The sequence below is a fragment of the Caretta caretta genome, chromosome 26, assembly GCF_965140235.1.
Source record: "Caretta caretta isolate rCarCar2 chromosome 26, rCarCar1.hap1, whole genome shotgun sequence".
In the NCBI taxonomy this organism is placed as follows: Eukaryota; Metazoa; Chordata; order Testudines; family Cheloniidae; genus Caretta; species Caretta caretta.
In genome coordinates this window covers 12887085-12904448 of record NC_134231.1, presented here as the reverse complement: position 1 = coordinate 12904448, position 17364 = coordinate 12887085, and the positions used below count along the sequence as shown (strand labels likewise).

Sequence of the window (17364 nt, the reverse complement as noted above, 5' to 3'; positions counted from 1 at the left end):
TCTCTGTGTTATGTCTTTACCAGAGCAAACAAGACTATAAAAAGAGAACAGTGTTCCTTTTTGTGATAGGGACCAGTGACTCTCGCGTTGCCTGGCAGTTATCCTTCCTTAGATCCCCTACAGCAACACCACATTTCCCAGGAGCCTATGTGACCAGAGCCTGTAGTCAGGAAGTGAGGCAGAATGGCATGATTTTGAAGCTTCCACATTCTCTGTTGTGCATCTCAATCTGGTCCTTAGCAATTTTTAAAAGACCTACCAGGAGATATTAGTTCTTGCTATTTTTAAAGAAACACAGGGTCCAGCAACACTGTCAAATAGCTATGAAAAAGTACCAGCTCAGACACAAAGTCTGTATCACCCCCACTTTCCCCTTCTCGTAAGGATGGTAATAGAACTATTAATAATCTGTCCACTTATCAAAAAACCCCTTGCTGTGGGTAACTGGTGAGAAATCTCATAAGGCTGATACACATATACATCAAGGCTGTAGGTTATTAGCTCCCTGCACACAGGAATTACTTGGTATTTCTGTACAAGTCCATGTATACGACACCCAGCTACTCTAGTGAGGAGTGCCACACAGATACCTGTAATAAAATACACACATCTCCGGCCAGCAGATACAAATCAATCAATTCACTAGTCATTGCACAACTGGTGTCTCAGCTGGAGCTCATGCACACAAGGAGGTAATTCACACTCCATGGCTTGTTCCTTTCTTGACCTCTGTGCTGAGAATCCCAGCAAAGGTGATAATGATGGCAGGTTTTGTGATATAATACCTATCCAGTAGGAACTACAATGCCATCAATGCATTTCATACAAACAACCTTATGGGTATCATAACAACATAAGAATGGCTATACTGGGTCAGATCAAAGGTCCATCTAGTGCAGTCTTCCGACAATGACCAATACCAGATGCCCCAGAGGGAATGAACAGAACAGGTAATCATCAAGTGATCCATCCCCTATCACCCATTCCCAAATTCTGGCAAACGGTATGAAATGGCGTGATAAATAAAGTGGTGGGGTACCTCCCTTTGATGGACACCCAGCCAGCCGGTTGGCTGTAAAAAAATCTCTCTTGGTAGCTGTTCTCTGCTTGCTTTACCTGTAAAGGGTTAACAAGCCCACAGGCAAAAGAAAAGGAGTGGGCATCTGACCAAAAGAGCCAATGGGAAGGCTAGAACTTTTAAAAATGGGAAAGAAACTTTTTCTTTGTTGTTCTCAGGAGAAGGAGGTGGAACAGCAATGCTATAAGCAGGAACGCTGTGTTAGGTTTGAACCAGGTATGAATATTCATCAGATCATACCTAGAATTACTTATTTGAAACCCCCCCAAAGTACGTACGTAAATTAGGAATGTTTAGCTAGACGCAATCAGGTTCATTTCTTTATTTTGGCTTGTGGATCTCCTCTGTGCTAATCCCTGATGCTTTTGTTTGCTTGTAGCTTTTAAGCTGAACCCCCAAGAAAGCTATTTTGGGTGCTTAATTTTTGTAATTGTTTCTTTTAAGATCTAGCAAAAACCCTAAGTTCCAGATGTATTTTTTTCCATTTTGTTTTTAATAAATTTTACCTTTTTTAAGAACACGATTGGATTTCTGGTGTCCTAGAGGTTTGTGCATGTTGTTTATTTGGTTGGTATTTAATGAAGCACAGGTGGCTCTTCTGGAAGTATTGACTGAATTAGTGTGTCAAGTCAATCTTTACAATAACATGCCAACACTTTAAAAAATAAAAAAAATTAAAATAAAAAAAAGTAAAACCACAGCAAAACTAACCTTTTCTTGTACAAAATCCAAAATGTTCTTGAAATCCAGGTCATCATAATAGTGCCGAATCCCCTCTTGGATGTTGGAATGGAAAACTGCATTCATCTGGGGAAACAAAAAGAAGCACAATACCAAAGTGAAGAAGATGCTTGGAAAAATACCAAGAACAGAAGACAAATACAAGGCTACAGAGATGCCTGTTTACAAACCACCACCATCTTTCCAGATCACTGTCCAAGGTTTAGGCCTCAGTGTTGCTGTGTCTTGTGATTTTGAATCTCACAATAGTTGGTGGTTTTTTAAAAGCTCCAGCTACTGGAGTCAGGTGATTACATGAGAATCTCAATTTTTATTTAAAAAAACAAATAAGCAAACAAAAAACATACATTCCCAGTCTTTGTAATTGCGAAGAAAAGCTCGAAAATGTGATCCCTAAAACCTGAAACAGCAGAAGGCAAATAAGAATCCATTTATTTATTTTTTAAAGTCTCATGATTTCCGGGGCCTGACTCTTGATTTAATGAGCCTTCAGGGTTAGCACTCTTGTATGTAACCTCTGCTTTTATTTGCTGCATACTGCATCTTTAAATTCTAAGGCCATGTCTGCACTACAAAAGTATGTCAGCCTAAGAGTCAACACAGATACTAACTTGCCTGTGTGCGCACGCTTGCTTCCTTGTGTTGGCGATGCACGCCCTTACCAGGAGTGCTTGCATCGATTGTACTATCCTGGTGGGGCATTGTGGGACAGCTCCTGAAAGCCAACAACAGTTGACACAAGCAAAGCAGTGTCCATGCTGACACTGTGTTGACCTAATGACAACCACCATGACTCTACCCTGCTCGGGGAGATGGTGTTACTAAATCGGCGTAGAGAGGCACTTACATCAGCAGGAGCGAAATTTAAGTGAAAACACTTCCACAGCTAGGTCAATGCAAGGCAGCTTACATCAACCTAACCTAAAGGCTTTGCTGTCTACAGACACAGTCATTTTGTGTTCAGGTCATTCCAACTGTCTTTCTGGATCACAGAGAGAGTATTCTTGCTCCCTTAATCTCAACTTCCCAAATAATCCAAACTTGACAGGGCAGTCACACACTTTGGTATTCTGACTAAAATATGGCCAGGCCCTGCCTACTTAACCTAGAAGACAGGCCACAAAAATGTGCATTCCTTTAACTGCTCAGTTTTTCCTAAATCTTGTCTACCAATTCTGTATTCTGAGATAGTTGCTGAGGGGAGCGGACTCTGGGAAGTCTTCAAAAGGAGCCAGCTCTGAGCAGGGCAGCTACAAGTCAAACCCCAGAGCAGGTCACCACCTAAGAATGGATAAAATGACTCTGTTAAAGGAACCTTTTCGCTTACCCAGGCTGAGGTAAAAGCTGGGCCCGGGGACAGATTGGTGGGATTTTGAGTTTTACTTTAGAGTTGTTATCTGAATTAACCCAGACCAAGAAGGGTGTAGTGATTGGCTGAGCAAAGGTGCACAGGGGCTGCGTAACAGGGACTGGTAGAAGGGAAATAAAGAGCTGGGCAGTCCTCGGCCATGAGGGGACAGACTGGTGATGGCCAACTTGTTTACAGAAGTTTGTTCCACTCGTGCAGCTACAATACCTATTGCTTTCAATGGACGCTGCTCCTGTGTAATGGATTGGGTTGCTAATTTTGGTTGGACGTATTCCTGGAGGTTTCTGTACATGACATCATCTTTAATTAAAAATTAATCTTTAATTCTGGGATACTCCAGGACAATCCTGGAGGGCTGGCAACTCTAGTAAGGGACAGCAGAATCTGACCCTTATGGTCAAAGACCTATCATCATGTACTGTTTTCCCCCCTGAAGGTCATGAAACACAGGACTCTGCTACGCAGACCGGGACACACAAACAACAAGTTGACACAGATCTCTAATGCAGAGCCGATACAAAAGGCACCAGCTGGTTCTAAACAAATACAAATCCTTTATTTTCAATACAACCTCAAGACCTTCAGTAAATAAAAGCATCTTTATCCACCTGCCTGCCATTATCAGTGAGACGCGCATAGACAGCTGTCAGGGAAGCCCACAGCATCTTAGATTGTGTCTGTAGAAAAATCCCTCCACAAAATGGGATTAATACATAGGTATTTCAGCCCTTTGAAGACAGGGCTAGGCAGCACAACGAGCCATGAGAGTTGTCGTGTGGCTGTTGGCTACAATTATGATTTGTTGTATTGGATCGGATTCTTTCCCCCGTTTTTGTTTATTTACTTTTTACATGTGTGTGTTGGTGTTAGTGAACTAATGTTATGCTGCTACTAACACCAGAGATCTAAGTATTCTCTCCAAAGAGCCCTTCGCATATTTAATTCTCTCCCCACTTAACATTTTTCAGCCTGTTAGTAACATTGTTCCTGGACTGCATCACATAACACCTTGTATTGCAACATAATAGCTAGTTACATAGAGAGGGGATCTGGGACATATTACCAATAACTTAAAGAGTTTCTTTAGCTCATGTAGTAAGGATCTGTGTGTTTAAGAGTTTAAGAGCAAGAGATGTTAAGAGTAGCAAGAAGGGTTTCTTCAGGTATGTTGGCAACAAGAAGAAAGTCAAGGAAAGTGTGGGCCCCTTACTGAATGAGGGAGGCAACCTAGTGACAGAGGATGTGGGAAAAGCTAACGTACTCAGTGCTTTTTTGCCTCTGTCTTCACGAAGGTGGTCAGCTCCCAGACTACTGCACTGGGCAGCACAGCATAGGGAGGAGGTGACCAGCCCTCTGTGGAGATAGAGGTGGTTAGGGACTATTTAGAAAAGCTGGATGAGCACAAGCCCATGGGGCCGGATGCGCTGCATCCGACAGTGCTAAAGGAATTGGCGGCTGTGATTGCAGAGCCATTGGCCATTATCTTTGAAAACTCATGGCGATCGGGGAAAGTCCCGGATGACTGGGAAAAGGCTAATGTAGTGCCCATCTTTAAAAAAAAAAAAGGGAAGGAGGAGGATCCAGGGAACTACAGGTCAGTCAGCCTCACCTCAGTCCCTGGAAAAATCATGGAGCAGGTCCTCAAGGAATCAATTCTGAAGCACTTAGAGGAGAGGAAAGTGATCAGGAACAGTCAGCATGGATTTACCAAGGGAAAGTCATGCCTGACTAATCTAATCGCCTTCTATGACGAGATAACTGGCTCTGTGGATGAGGGGAAAGCAGTGGACGTGTTGTTCCTTGACTTTAGCAAAGCTTTTGACACTGTCCCCCACAGTACTCTTGCCAGCAAGTCAAAGAAGTATGGGCTGGATGAATGGACTATAACATGGATAGAAAGCTGGCTAGATCGTCGGGCTCAACGGGTAGTGATTAATGGCTCCCTGTCTAGTTGGCAGCCGGCATCAAGCGGAGTGCCCCAAGGGTCGGTCCTCGGGCTGGTTTTGTTCAATACCTTCATAAATGATCTGGAGGATGGTGTGGATTGCACCCTCAGCAAGTTTGCAGATGACACTAAACTGGGAGGAGAGGTAGATACGCTGGAGGGTAGAGATAGGGTCCAGAGGGACCTAGACAAATTGGAGGATTGGGCCAAAAGAAATCTGATGAGGTTCAACAAGGACAAGTGCAGAGTCCTGCACTTAGGGCGGAAGAATCCCATGCACTGCCACAGACTAGGGACCGAATGGCTAGGCAGCAGTTCTGCAGAAAAGGACCTAGGGGTTACAGTGGATGAGAAGCTGGATAGGAGTCAATAGTGTGCCCTTGTTGCCAAGAAGGCCAATGGCATTTTGGGATGTATAAGTAGGGGCAATGCCAGCAGATCGAGGGACGTGATCGTTCCCCTCTATTCGACATTGGTGAGTACTGGAGTACTGTGGCCAGTTTTGGGCCCCACGCTACAAGAAGGATGTGGAAAAATTAGAAAACGTTCAGCGGAGGGCAACAAAAATGATTAGTTGGCTGGAGCACATGACTTATGAGGAGAGGCTGAGGGAACTGGGATTGTTTAGTCTGCGGAAGAGAAGAATGAGGGGGGGATTTGATAGCTGCTTTCAACTACCTGAAAGGGGGTTCCAAAGAGGATGGATATAGGCTGTTTTCAATGGTAGCAGGTGACAGAACGAGGAGTAATGGTCTCAAGTTGCAGTGGGGGAGGTTTCGGTTGGATATTAGGAAAAACTTTTTCACTAGGAGGGTGGTGAAGCAATGGAATGAGTTACCTAGGGAGGTGGTGGAGTTGCCTTCCTTAGAAGTTTTTAAGGTCAGGCTTGACAAAGCCCTGGCTGGGATAATTTAGTTGGGGATCGGTCCTGCTTTGAGCAGGGGGTTGGACTAGAGGACCTCCTGAGGTACCTTCCAACCCTGATATTCTGTGATTCTAAGACAAGGGTTCCAGCCCCCATTTCTGGCAGCGAGAGGTACTGATCTAGTACCAGTGTCTGACTGCAGCACATGGAAAGCTGGGGCGGGGGGAGGGAGGGAGGTGGAAGGAGTGGATGGGGGGGGGGGCTAAGGGAAAGAGGTGGGGCCTCGAGAAGGAGTGGGGCAGGGGAGGTTCTGGCACTCCTGCTGGAGTGTCCGGTTTTTAAATATTACCAAGGTGGCAATCCTATGTGCAGCTAAAATAAATCTGAGACCACAAACAGACATGCAAAAAGGCTTTCCTCACCAGTTCTTTCCCTCAGTGGTGTCTAGCCATGAGCTAGTCCGATCTCTTCAGAGCTCGGCCTTTGGCATGCTTGAGAGAAATTACTTAACTCAACATAGCTGGCCTGTCTCTGCCACCCTCACAATCACTGTATTACGGGCACGCAGCTGTGGTCTCTTCTTAGTGACTGTATTAACCCTTTCGCTGCCAACTCCTACATAGGGCCCCCACATTTTATCACACTGAATAGCAGCCTCTTCCTGATGCCAAAACACGTTTAAGGAAAGGTTCTTTGCACCCAATTGAAACTCAGATGAAATTTAAAGCAATGACACTGCTGATTTTATTCTTTTGCAATAAGGAACATCGGGAGAGAACGACTTTCTGGTTTAGATATTCAATTTTCAACCCCAGGTGGTCAAATTGCTTAGTGGAGTATCCTGATTACATGGAGTGTGGTGAGAGGGGAAAATTGTTCCCAGCTGAGGATGACAAGCATGGAATCAAGCCTGCTTATCTATTCACTAGTAAAGAAGAGGCAGAATTCTGGTTCCCTGTGTAAAATCCCACGCTCCATCCAGGGAGCTTTACAAGAGAGGGAGAAGAGCAGAAATGGCCTTGAAAAATGTGGATTGCTAAGGCTGAAGAGAACAAACAGCTTGCTCAACTTCTGCAGCAGCAGGAGGGTCGTGTGTGTGTCTTTAAGATCCTCCTCACACACTTAAAAAGCCAGTTATGTTGTGGTATACCCTCAAGTATCATGTCACACTGTCCTCCCCCACATCCTTAGAGTCGCTGTGTCCTTAGAGCAGTGGTTCTCAACCCACAGTCCACTTGCAGCCCAATCAGCACACAGCTGCGGCCAATGTGATATCCTCAGGGCCATACAGGTAGTTTTGGATGCAGGCCACAATCGTAAATAGGTTGAGAACCACTGCCTTAGAGGCTCTCCCTCCTTTCATTGTCAAACTGCAGATGCCAGACTGAAGTGTGGGTCTTGAACCTGGCACAACTGTATGCGTGGAGTTGGCCCAAGCTAAATAAAGAACATTTCAATGGAGTGAGGGAACTACAAATAGGAAAGAAGCCCTCTGCAAGCATTAACACTGCTTACCAACCTTTATCCAGTTACTTTTTGGTAATTATGCACGTAGCTACATTAAGGGAGAGACAGAGGTAGCCAGTCAAGGACACATCCTGCAATTCCTAGAGCACAAATCAAGAATACTCTGACATGTTGGATACTTCAAAGCTGTTCACAGATGCTTGGAAAGCTTATTAGCTTGGTCAGAGCAAAGCCTCTAATTCTAAACAGCAGGCCCTATTCCCAGAGTATGTTTGTGGTTTGACTTCCGACAAGATAGCGCCAGCCACAAACACTCAGAAATATTAATGAAGGGGCGGGAGGTTTGGGAGGGAGGGGTTGTTTTGCATAATTAATTCTGACATGAAAATCAAACATTGGGCAAGCTGGGAATAGGGAAGAAGAACGCTAGAGGAATTTGAAAAAGAAGAGGTTAGAGGAGACACAAATAGGCTCCCCACAGGAGAAGATGCAGCCTGCTGAGATGGAAAAATTAGCAGGATATTCTGAAAGTGCTTTTAAGAAATCGCTCATGCAGAAATTTATTAAAGTGTTAATTCTGATTTTTCCACATCTAAAGATAGACTGCCGGGCATTTTTTATGACGATCATTAGCTTGAAGACAAACAAGATAAAGCCGCAGGTTTGCCATAGCTGGCAGCTCTGCCACAGTTCAATAATTTTTGAGGTTTTTCAATTAAAAAAATATTTTTAGCTTAAAATTTCATTTCATAGAATCATAGAATATCAGGGTTGTAAGGGACCTCAGGAGGTCATCTAGTCCAACCCCCTGCTCAAAGCAGGACCAATCCCCAATTAAATCATCCCAGCCAGGGCTTTGTCAAGCCTGACCTTAAAAACTTCTAAGGAAAGAGATTCTACCACCTCCCTAGGTAACGCATTCCAGTGTTTCACCACCCTCCTAGTGAAAAAGTTTTTCCTAATATCCAACCTAAACCTCCCCCACTGCAACTTGAGACCATTACTCCTTGTCCTGTCCTCTTCTACCACTGAGAATAGTCTAGAACCATCCTCTCTGGAACCACCTCTCAGGTAGTTGAAAGCAGCTATCAAATCCCCTCTCATTCTTCTCTTCTGCAGACTAAACAATCCCAGTTCCCTCAGCCTCGCCTCATAAGTCATGTGTTCCAGACCCCTAATCATTTTTGTTGCCCTTCACTGGACTCTCTCCAATTTATCCACATCCTTCTTGAAGTGTGGGGCCCAAAACTGGACACAGTACTCCAGATGAGGCCTCATCAATGTCCAATAGAGGGGGACGATCACGTCCCTCGATCTGCTCGCTATGCCCCTACTTATACATCCCAAAATGCCATTGGCCTTCTTGGCAACAAGGGCACACTGCTGACTCATATCCAGCTTCTCGTCCACTGTCACCCCTAGGTCCTTTTCCGCATAACTGCTGCCGAGCCATTCGGTCCCTAGTCTGTAGCGGTGCATTGGGTTCTTCCGTCCTAAGTGCAGGACTCTGCACTTATCCTTACTGAACCTCATCAGATTTCTTTTGGCCCAATCCTCCAATTTGTCTAGGTCCCTCTGTATCCTATCCCTGTATCCCTGCCCTCCAGCGTATCTACCACTCCTCCCAGTTTAGTATCATCCACAAATTTGCTGAGAGTGCAATCCACACCATCCTCCAGATCATTTATGAAGATATTGAACAAAACCGGCCCCAGGACCGACCCCTGGGGCACTCCACTTGACACCGGCTGCCAACTAGACATGGAGCCATTGATCACTACCTGTTGAGCCCGACAATCTAGCCAACTTTCTACCCACCTTATAGTGCATTCATCCAGCCCATACTTCCTTAACTTGCTGACAAGAATACTGTGGGAGACCGTGTCAAAAGCTTTGCTAAAGTCCAGAAACAATACATCCACTGCTTTCCCTTCATCCACAGAACCAGTAATCTCAACATAGAAGGCGATTAGATTAGTCAGGCATGACCTTCCCTTGGTGAATCCATGCTGACTGTTCCTGATCACTTTCCTCTCATGTAAGTGCTTCAGGATTGATTCTTTGAGGACCTGCTCCATGATTTTTCCAGGGACTGAGGTTAGGCTGACTGGCCTGTAGTTCCCAGGATCCTCCTTCTTCCCTTTTTTAAAGATGGGCACTACATTAGCCTTTTTCCAGTCATCCGGGACTTCCCCCGTTCGCCACGAGTTTTCAAAGATCATGGCCAATGGCTCTGCAATCACAGCCGCCAATTCCTTTAGCACTCTTGGATGCAACTCGTCCGGCCCCATGGACTTGTGCACGTCAAGCTTTTCTAAATAGTCCTTAACCACCTCTATCTCCACAGAGGGCTGGCCATCTATTCCCTATGTTGTGATGCCCAGCGCAGCAGTCTGGGAGCTGACCTTGTTCGTGAAGAGAGAGGCAAAAAAAGCATTGAGTACATTAGCTTTTTCCACATCCTCTGTCACTAGGTTGCCTCCCTCATTCAGTAAGGGGCCCACACTTTCCTTGGCTTTCTTCTTGTTGCCAACATACCTGAAGAAACCCTTCTTGTTACTCTTGACATCTCTTGCTAGCTGCAGCTCCAGGTGCGATTTGGCCCTCCTGATTTCATTCCTGCATGCCCGAGCAATATTTTTATACTCTTCCCTGGTCATATGTCCAACCTTCCACTTCTTGTAAGCTTCTTTTTTATGTTTAAGATCCGCTAGGATTTCACCGTTAAGCCAAGCTGGTCGCCTGCCATATTTACTATTCTTTCGACACATTGGGATAGTTTGTCCCTGTAACCTCAACAGGGATTCCTTGAAATACAGCCAGCTCTCTTGGACTCCTTTCCCCTTCATGTTAGTCCCCCAGGGAATCCTACCCATCCGTTCCCTGAGGGAGTCGAAGTCTGCTTTCCTGAAGTCCAGGGTCCGTATCCTGCTGCTTACCTTTCTTCCCTGTGTCAGGATCCTGAACTCAACCAACTCATGGTCACTGCCTCCCAGATTCCCATCCACTTTTGCTTCCCCCACTAATTCTTCCCGGTTTGTGAGCAGCAGGTCAAGAAAAGCTACCCCCCCAATTGGCTCCTCTAGCACTTGCACCAGGAAATTGTCCCCTACGCTTTCCAAAAACTTCCTGGATTGTCTATGCACCGCTGTATTGCTCTCCCAGCAGATATCAGGAAAATTAAAGTCACCCATGAAAACCAGGGCGTGCGATCTAGTAGCTTCTGCGAGCTGCCGGAAGAAAGCCTCATCCACCTCATCCCCCTGGTCTGGTGGTCTATAGCAGACTCCCACCACTACATCACCCTTGTTGCTCACACTTCTAAACTTAATCCAGAGACACTCAGGTTTTTCTGCAGTTTCGTACCGGAGCCCTGAGCAGTCATACTGCTCCCTTACATACAGTGCTACTCCCCCACCTTTTCTGCCCTGCCTGTCCTTCCTGAACAGTTTATAACTATCCATGACAGTACTCCAGTCATGTGAGTTATCCCACCAAATCTCTGTTATTCCAATCACGTCATAATTCCTTGACATCACCAGGACCTCCAGTTCTCACTGCTTGTTTCCAAGGCTTTGTGCATTTGTATATAAGCACTTGAGATAACCTGCTGATCGCCCCTCATTCTCAGTATGAGGCAGGAGCCCTCCCCTCACAGACATTCCTGCCTGTGCTTCCTCCCGGTATCCCGCTTTCCCACTTACCTCAAGGCTTTGGTCTCCTTCTCCCGGTGAACCTAGTTTAAAGCCCTCCTCACTAGGTTAGCCAGCCTGCTCACGAAGATGCTCTTCCCTCTCTTCGTAAGGTGGAGCCCGTCTCTGCCTTCATGGAACACCATCCCATGGTCAAAGAATCCAAAGCCTTCTCTCCGACACCACCTGCGTAGCCATTCGTTGACTTCCACGATTCGACGGTCCCTACCCAGGCCTTTTCCTTCCACCGAGAGGATGGACGTGAACACCACTTGCGCCTCAAACTCCTTTATCCTTCCTCCCAGAGCCACGTAGTCCACAGTGATCCGCTCAAGGTCATTCTTGGCAGTATCATTGGTGCCCACGTGGAGAAGCAAGAAGGGGTAGCGATCCGAGGGCCTGATGAGTCTCGGCAGTCTCTCCGTCACATCGCGAATCTTAGCCCCCGGCAAGCAGCAGACTTCTCGGTTTTCCCGGTCAGGGCGGCAGATAGATGACTCAGTACCCCGGAGGAGAGAGTCCCCGACCACCACCACCCGCCTCCTTCTCTTGGGAGTGGTGGTCGTGGAACCCCCCATCTCAGGACAGTGCATCTCATGCTTTCCAACCAGCGGAGTCTCCTTCTGCTTTCTCCCCCCAGACATATCATCTGGTCCACTCTCCGCAATGGTACCTGTGGAGAGAACATGAAAGCAGTTAGTTACCTGTGTCCGCGTTGCTGGAACCCGGACATTCCCCCTTCTTCTTCTGGAGGTCACATGTTGCCAAGCTTCTTCACTGGCCTCTTGGCTCCGCTGTGCAACCTGCTCTAAATCTTTAGAGCTTTGTGCCCGTAGAAGCATATCCTGACTTTTGTCCAGAAAATCCTCTGTTTCTCGTATGCAACGCAGGGTCGTTATCTGTTGCTCCAGACCTTCAATCTTCTCTTCCAATATGGAGACCAGCTTGCACTTTGTACAGTTGATTTTTTCCAGTGAAAAAGCAATTTTTTGCCAATTCTTTTATCAAGATTTTTAATTGCAAACTCATTTTTTGCCAGAAATTTTCTTCAATAAATTGTTTGCTTAAAAATCAAAATCTTTGCCAAAAGATTTTTTGACGTTATTAAATGAAAAATTTATTCTTTTGGCCAAAACTATTTTAATTGATTTTTTGATGGAAAAAAATCAATGCTTTTCCATTTTAAAAAGAAACTCAAGTGAAAAATGAATGTTTTTGACCAACATAACGTTAATAGCGTTTTTTTTAATGAAAAATTGGTGTGTTGCCAAAATATTTTTTTAGGTTTTTCAGTTGAGAGATTTTTTTTTGGCTTAATATTGAACGGCTTTCATTGTGCATGTTCTGAGCGTCCAGCACTTCCCTGTATGTCTTCATGGGATGATCAACACTGGTTTTAGAACAGACAAGTGCACACACTGTCTCTCTTTGCTGGCAGCATAAAGATGCAAGTCTTTGCCACTTGTGTTCATCTGCAGGAAGGCAAAGTACACCCTGAGAATGCCTGTAAAGTGAACACTCAGGCTGCAAGGTGTTGGGGCACCAGTCTTTGTAATGTATGTACACGACCCTGTCACCACAGTACCTCACAAACGTTTACGAATTTACCCCCTCTGAGGTAGGGAAGGATTTATCCCTATTTTTCCCAATAAAGATACTGAGGAACAGAGAGACTTGCTCAAGGTCGCACAGGGAAGGAGTCGCTCCTGCTTCCTAAGGCCTGAGCTCTTATGGTCATTTGGTGTTAGAATGAGGCCATGGTAGTAATCCTCTTCTCCCCGGCTATCCAGAAACTTTTAAGAGCACTCTAAGAACCCACTGCACCTATAAATTAGGTAACTGTTTGTTTAGTGTGATGAAGCAATTTAAAGCAAGACAGTCTCATAAGGAGGCTGTCTGTGACCATTTCTATGCTTAGCTGTATCTAGAAGCTACATGATCCAGAATATTTAATATTGTAGGCCCCACGGAGACATACTGTTCCCCTCTTGAAAGAATCTTATACTCTAGACCAGTGGTACTATCCATTCACAACATTCTGAATTAAATCTAGACTTTAAGACAGTGGTTAAATGGCCGAGGGCTAAATAATTTTAGCTGCATAAAGAAAAGGAGGACTTGTGGCACCTTAGAGACTAAGGAATTTGAGCATAAGCTTTTGTGAGCTACAGCTCACTTCATCAGATGCATTCAATTGGCACAAGGCAGCAAAAGCAGGTATTTAATTTAAATCTGCAACTCCATGAGCACATTTACATATCAATTGGCATAATTAAATGCCTAGTAGTTTATTCCAAATGCAGATTCACATTTGCTTTGTGCAGTGTGACAATTATAGGTCAAGAAGATTCATCGCTTGTTAAATCTCTGTTCTCTCTCACCAATTGCTTGATTTTTAATTAAGTATTTATATCGCCCATTAAATTAAATTAAGGGATGATTTAGATGCTAATGGTTTTACTCAAGCCACAAGTTTAACCGACGGGTTGCAATTCCATTTAAAAATGTTTGCAGCTTTTCTCCCTCCCGCTGATCATCCTCTTCCTCTGGCGGGTTGGCATGTGTTATTAATAAAAGAGGAAAAGTTGGGGAAATCTCAATGGGACAATTGCCAGAGCTCAGTCCCGGGCTGAGGTGGTGGCGAGGGAACTGAGGGTGGTTCTATACAACAACGGCACGGGGCCCAGGGCCGACTAACGCGTGCGCGTGGGCCGAAGAGACACTGCTATGAGCAACCTCCAACTGAAGACACAGGGGCTACTAGCACACCTAGAGTGGAGCACCTGTAGGGACACCACGTGAAGAAGAAATCAGAGTTAAGAAGAAGGGCCTGATTCCTCATCCTTCACGCTGTCGGTTACGGTTGTGCACCAAAAAGAGAGCCCTCTGCTCCGTCATGCAACTGGAAGGATTTTACACTCACTGTCCCCGGGGACACATGACAACCTACGTTGCAAGGCAATGAAGAATCAGGCCCCACATCTCTCACTTCAGGTGACTCAGCCTGTTTGGAATACGATGGCCTAACGCAAGAGATAATCCATCCACGGTACCAACCCAGGAGGAGGAACTGGAAGCCTAACCCATAACAAATGGCATCTGTAACTCCTGTAATGCAACAACGAGCCATGTGAACTTCTGTTTCACTACAGGGGCTCATGAAAACCTTTTATTTGGCTATGTCTCAGTAGGATCGAACCTCCTGAATACTGATTTGTGTTTAGGGTTTGAGGTCACTGAGGAGATAATACACTCTTTAACCCCCACCCCCACCCCGCCACCTATTATAGTGCTAAAGGAGCCATGAAATCATTTATACAAAAAGAACAGATTTTTTATAAATCCCTTAAGTATGCATTTTAGAAATGGTTCAGCCATACTGAGTATTGTGTGAGCCAGCAGAGATTATGGTTCTGTATTTAAGGCATTTAACTGACTGTGATGTTAAGTTAATACTGGAAGTAGCAGGGTTTCTTCAGCTTAATTCAGAAGTGGCAGAAAAGAACAACTATTGTAAGCATTTTTAATCTCTCCATTACAGTGATGTACAGGCATCATACAGGCAAAACTTTCAAGCATCATTTAACATAATTGAGGCAATAAGCTCAGCACGTTTCAAAGAGGATTTGGGGGGGGGGGGGGATCAATCCTTTGCTGGAAAGACTGCAAAAGGACTTAAGTGATGCATAGGGCTTTGAGGGGGGCCTTGTACATAGGAGTGAATGTCACCCTCCAGTATATAACTAAACTAGGGTAAAAGTGACAAGGACCATTAATCCTAATGCTTCAGGGCAAACTTTGATCCTTAACTAAGATCAGGAAGATCTCTCTTCCCCATTATAACACAGAGCTGCATATTTAACCGGGTGCATCATGTGAGTTTCACAGATTCACTGCAACACTTGGTAGTGACCACTGGGTGAGAGGAGACACTGCATTTGATGCAGCAATTGTCTGTCCCTGTCTCACAATTCTTCTGGCCCTATAAAATTAGTCAGTAAAGAAAAAATTATCAATGGCCTTTATTTTCTTTGACATTACAAAAGAGAACGTCAGGAGTGAATCTAACTAAAGTTTGGAGAAGATTCCCTATGACTTTTAGCAATTTCAAGCCCCTGAACCAATCCTCCTGCTATTTTGAAAGCAGTCTCCTGGAGTGACATGCTCACTCAATACTCATGCCCACTTTCTGCTCTTGCTGGCCCCTTTATTGTTTTGACAGATGTAACTAAATTTCCATACAAAATAGTGGCAAAAGTCGGAGAGCTCAGTGGTCGGTACAAGAGGAAGACTGGAAACTGTTTTCCCAATGCTTATTTAACACTCCCATTAAGCTGTGTAATTAGGATCCAATGTGAATTTTATTAATATAAATCCCATATTGAAACCAACTAACTACAAAAGAAAACACAGTATAGCCCCTAAAGCAACAAGCTAAAACTTTTTTGCATATTTTACATTTCTAGGACCATTTCCCATCCCACAGTACTTCACTGTCTCTACTGTAGTAATAAAACAAAACCAGCACTATAGCAGGACAGTACCGCAGGGTGTCATGCACAAGCTGGCAAAGCAACATTGCACAAAACCCACTATCCTTACAGAAAGTTCCTGTGGGTTTTTAGCTGGAGATTTACAAAGCTGACTAAGGATATGGATGCTCAGTTCCCATTAAAATTAATGAGAAATGGGCATCCAAACCAGTTAAGTGTCTTTGAAAATCTCACCATTAAAGTTCTGGACATTGTTTCCCCAAGGGAATAGGGAGCCTGGAATACCAATTGGGATTTTCCAAAGGAACTGAAATACATTAAGCACCCAACTCCCACTGAGTTCTACTTTCAGTTGATTTAATATCCTTAGGCCCTACGCAGGCATTTGAAACTTGATATAGTGGGTGACGGAGAGCCAATGGAAGGATCCCCTTTCAAAAATTTTCCCATGAGGAACTTTAATCCCCAAGTTTAGTCAGAGAATCTTGGTTGTATCTCTCATCCAAGAGACATAAAAGTTCTTCCCATCCTTTGTTTACAATATTTACCCAACCCTTCTAACAATGTGGTCATATACCAGGAGAGGGAAATTTCTTTAAAGGTATCAGTTGAGTCGGTAAATTGAAACCTGGTGTTCAGCTCTGGTGCCAACATCTAGTGTATCTCTAACCTAATTTGTGGGCAAGAGGAAAGTTAAAGAGCATTGTATTTTTATTAATAATTCCGACATAATTTCTCCTAATTCAGAGTGTACAAGAGACTATATAACTGCAAAACTAACACACAATATAGGAAAAAATGGTTAATGAGAAATATTTAGCTTTCAGCCATGCAGAAAAGAAGAAGAGGTGAGAGTCTCTTAAATAGACTAACACTGAAAACAATGACTTGGGAGAAAACAAATTCTCCTTTGCTCAGGTGAATCGAGCAGGCAGTTCCTCATTCTTCAGAGAGGACAAATGTGATTTGCACGCTCCAAGTAAAAAGTTCAAGAAGCTCACCTTGTTTTCGAAGATTATTTCAATGAATATCAACAGCACCTCAGTGATGAAGATCACCAGAAGGACCCAGAAGAACTGCATAGAAAAGACAAAGTAGATCATTAGTATCGTTCTAGCCAAAGATGTATTCACTCTGACTCATTACAATTCTCATAAGACATGAGCAAAAGGGTGATATTACTTACATCAAATTCTTGTTTGAGGAAATATTAGGGGGTTATAGCAGTAATATATATACAGACATTTATCACGAAGGGCCATAAAGCGTAGCACATACTAGGCATATTTTAAGTATCGCCTCACCCACCACTGAAATGCCCGAGTGCAAAGAGACTTTGGGCAAGCCTCCACTACAAAATTAAGCTGACCTAAGTTATGTCGCTGCAGTAATTGAATTGCTTTTGCATGTCCACACTATGCTCCTTGTGTCAGCAGTGCACGTCTTTACCAGGAACACTTGTGCCAATTTAACTGCCAGTGTGGGGCCTTGCGGGATGGCTTCTGAAAGGCAGCAACAGTTGACGTAAGCGATGCAGCGTCTATACTGATGCTGCGTCACCCTGACTACACCAACTTAAGCACTATGTGGAGGTGGAATTATTAAAGCGAGTCACATCAGTGGGAGCTACATTTTAACATAGATGCTTACAGAGTTAGGTCGATGTAAGCTGCCTTACGTTGACCTAACTCTATTAGGCCTGGTCTACACTGGG

General features: G+C 44.4%; 1 protein-coding gene across 2 annotated transcripts in view; it reads right to left on the bottom strand.

Moving 5' to 3' along the window:
* The window catches only part of LOC125626500 (tetraspanin-15-like), a 290723-nt gene that overhangs the window by 93690 nt on the left and 179669 nt on the right, over window positions 1-17364 (bottom strand). For both annotated transcript variants that reach the window (XM_048829543.1, XM_075123508.1), the window contains 2 exons: window positions 16652-16726; window positions 1790-1885 (listed from right to left, as the gene is read on the bottom strand). In XM_048829543.1, coding sequence (XP_048685500.1) covers window positions 1790-1885; window positions 16652-16726 — 171 coding nt within the window. The remainder of the gene's footprint in view (window positions 1-1789; window positions 1886-16651; window positions 16727-17364) is intronic.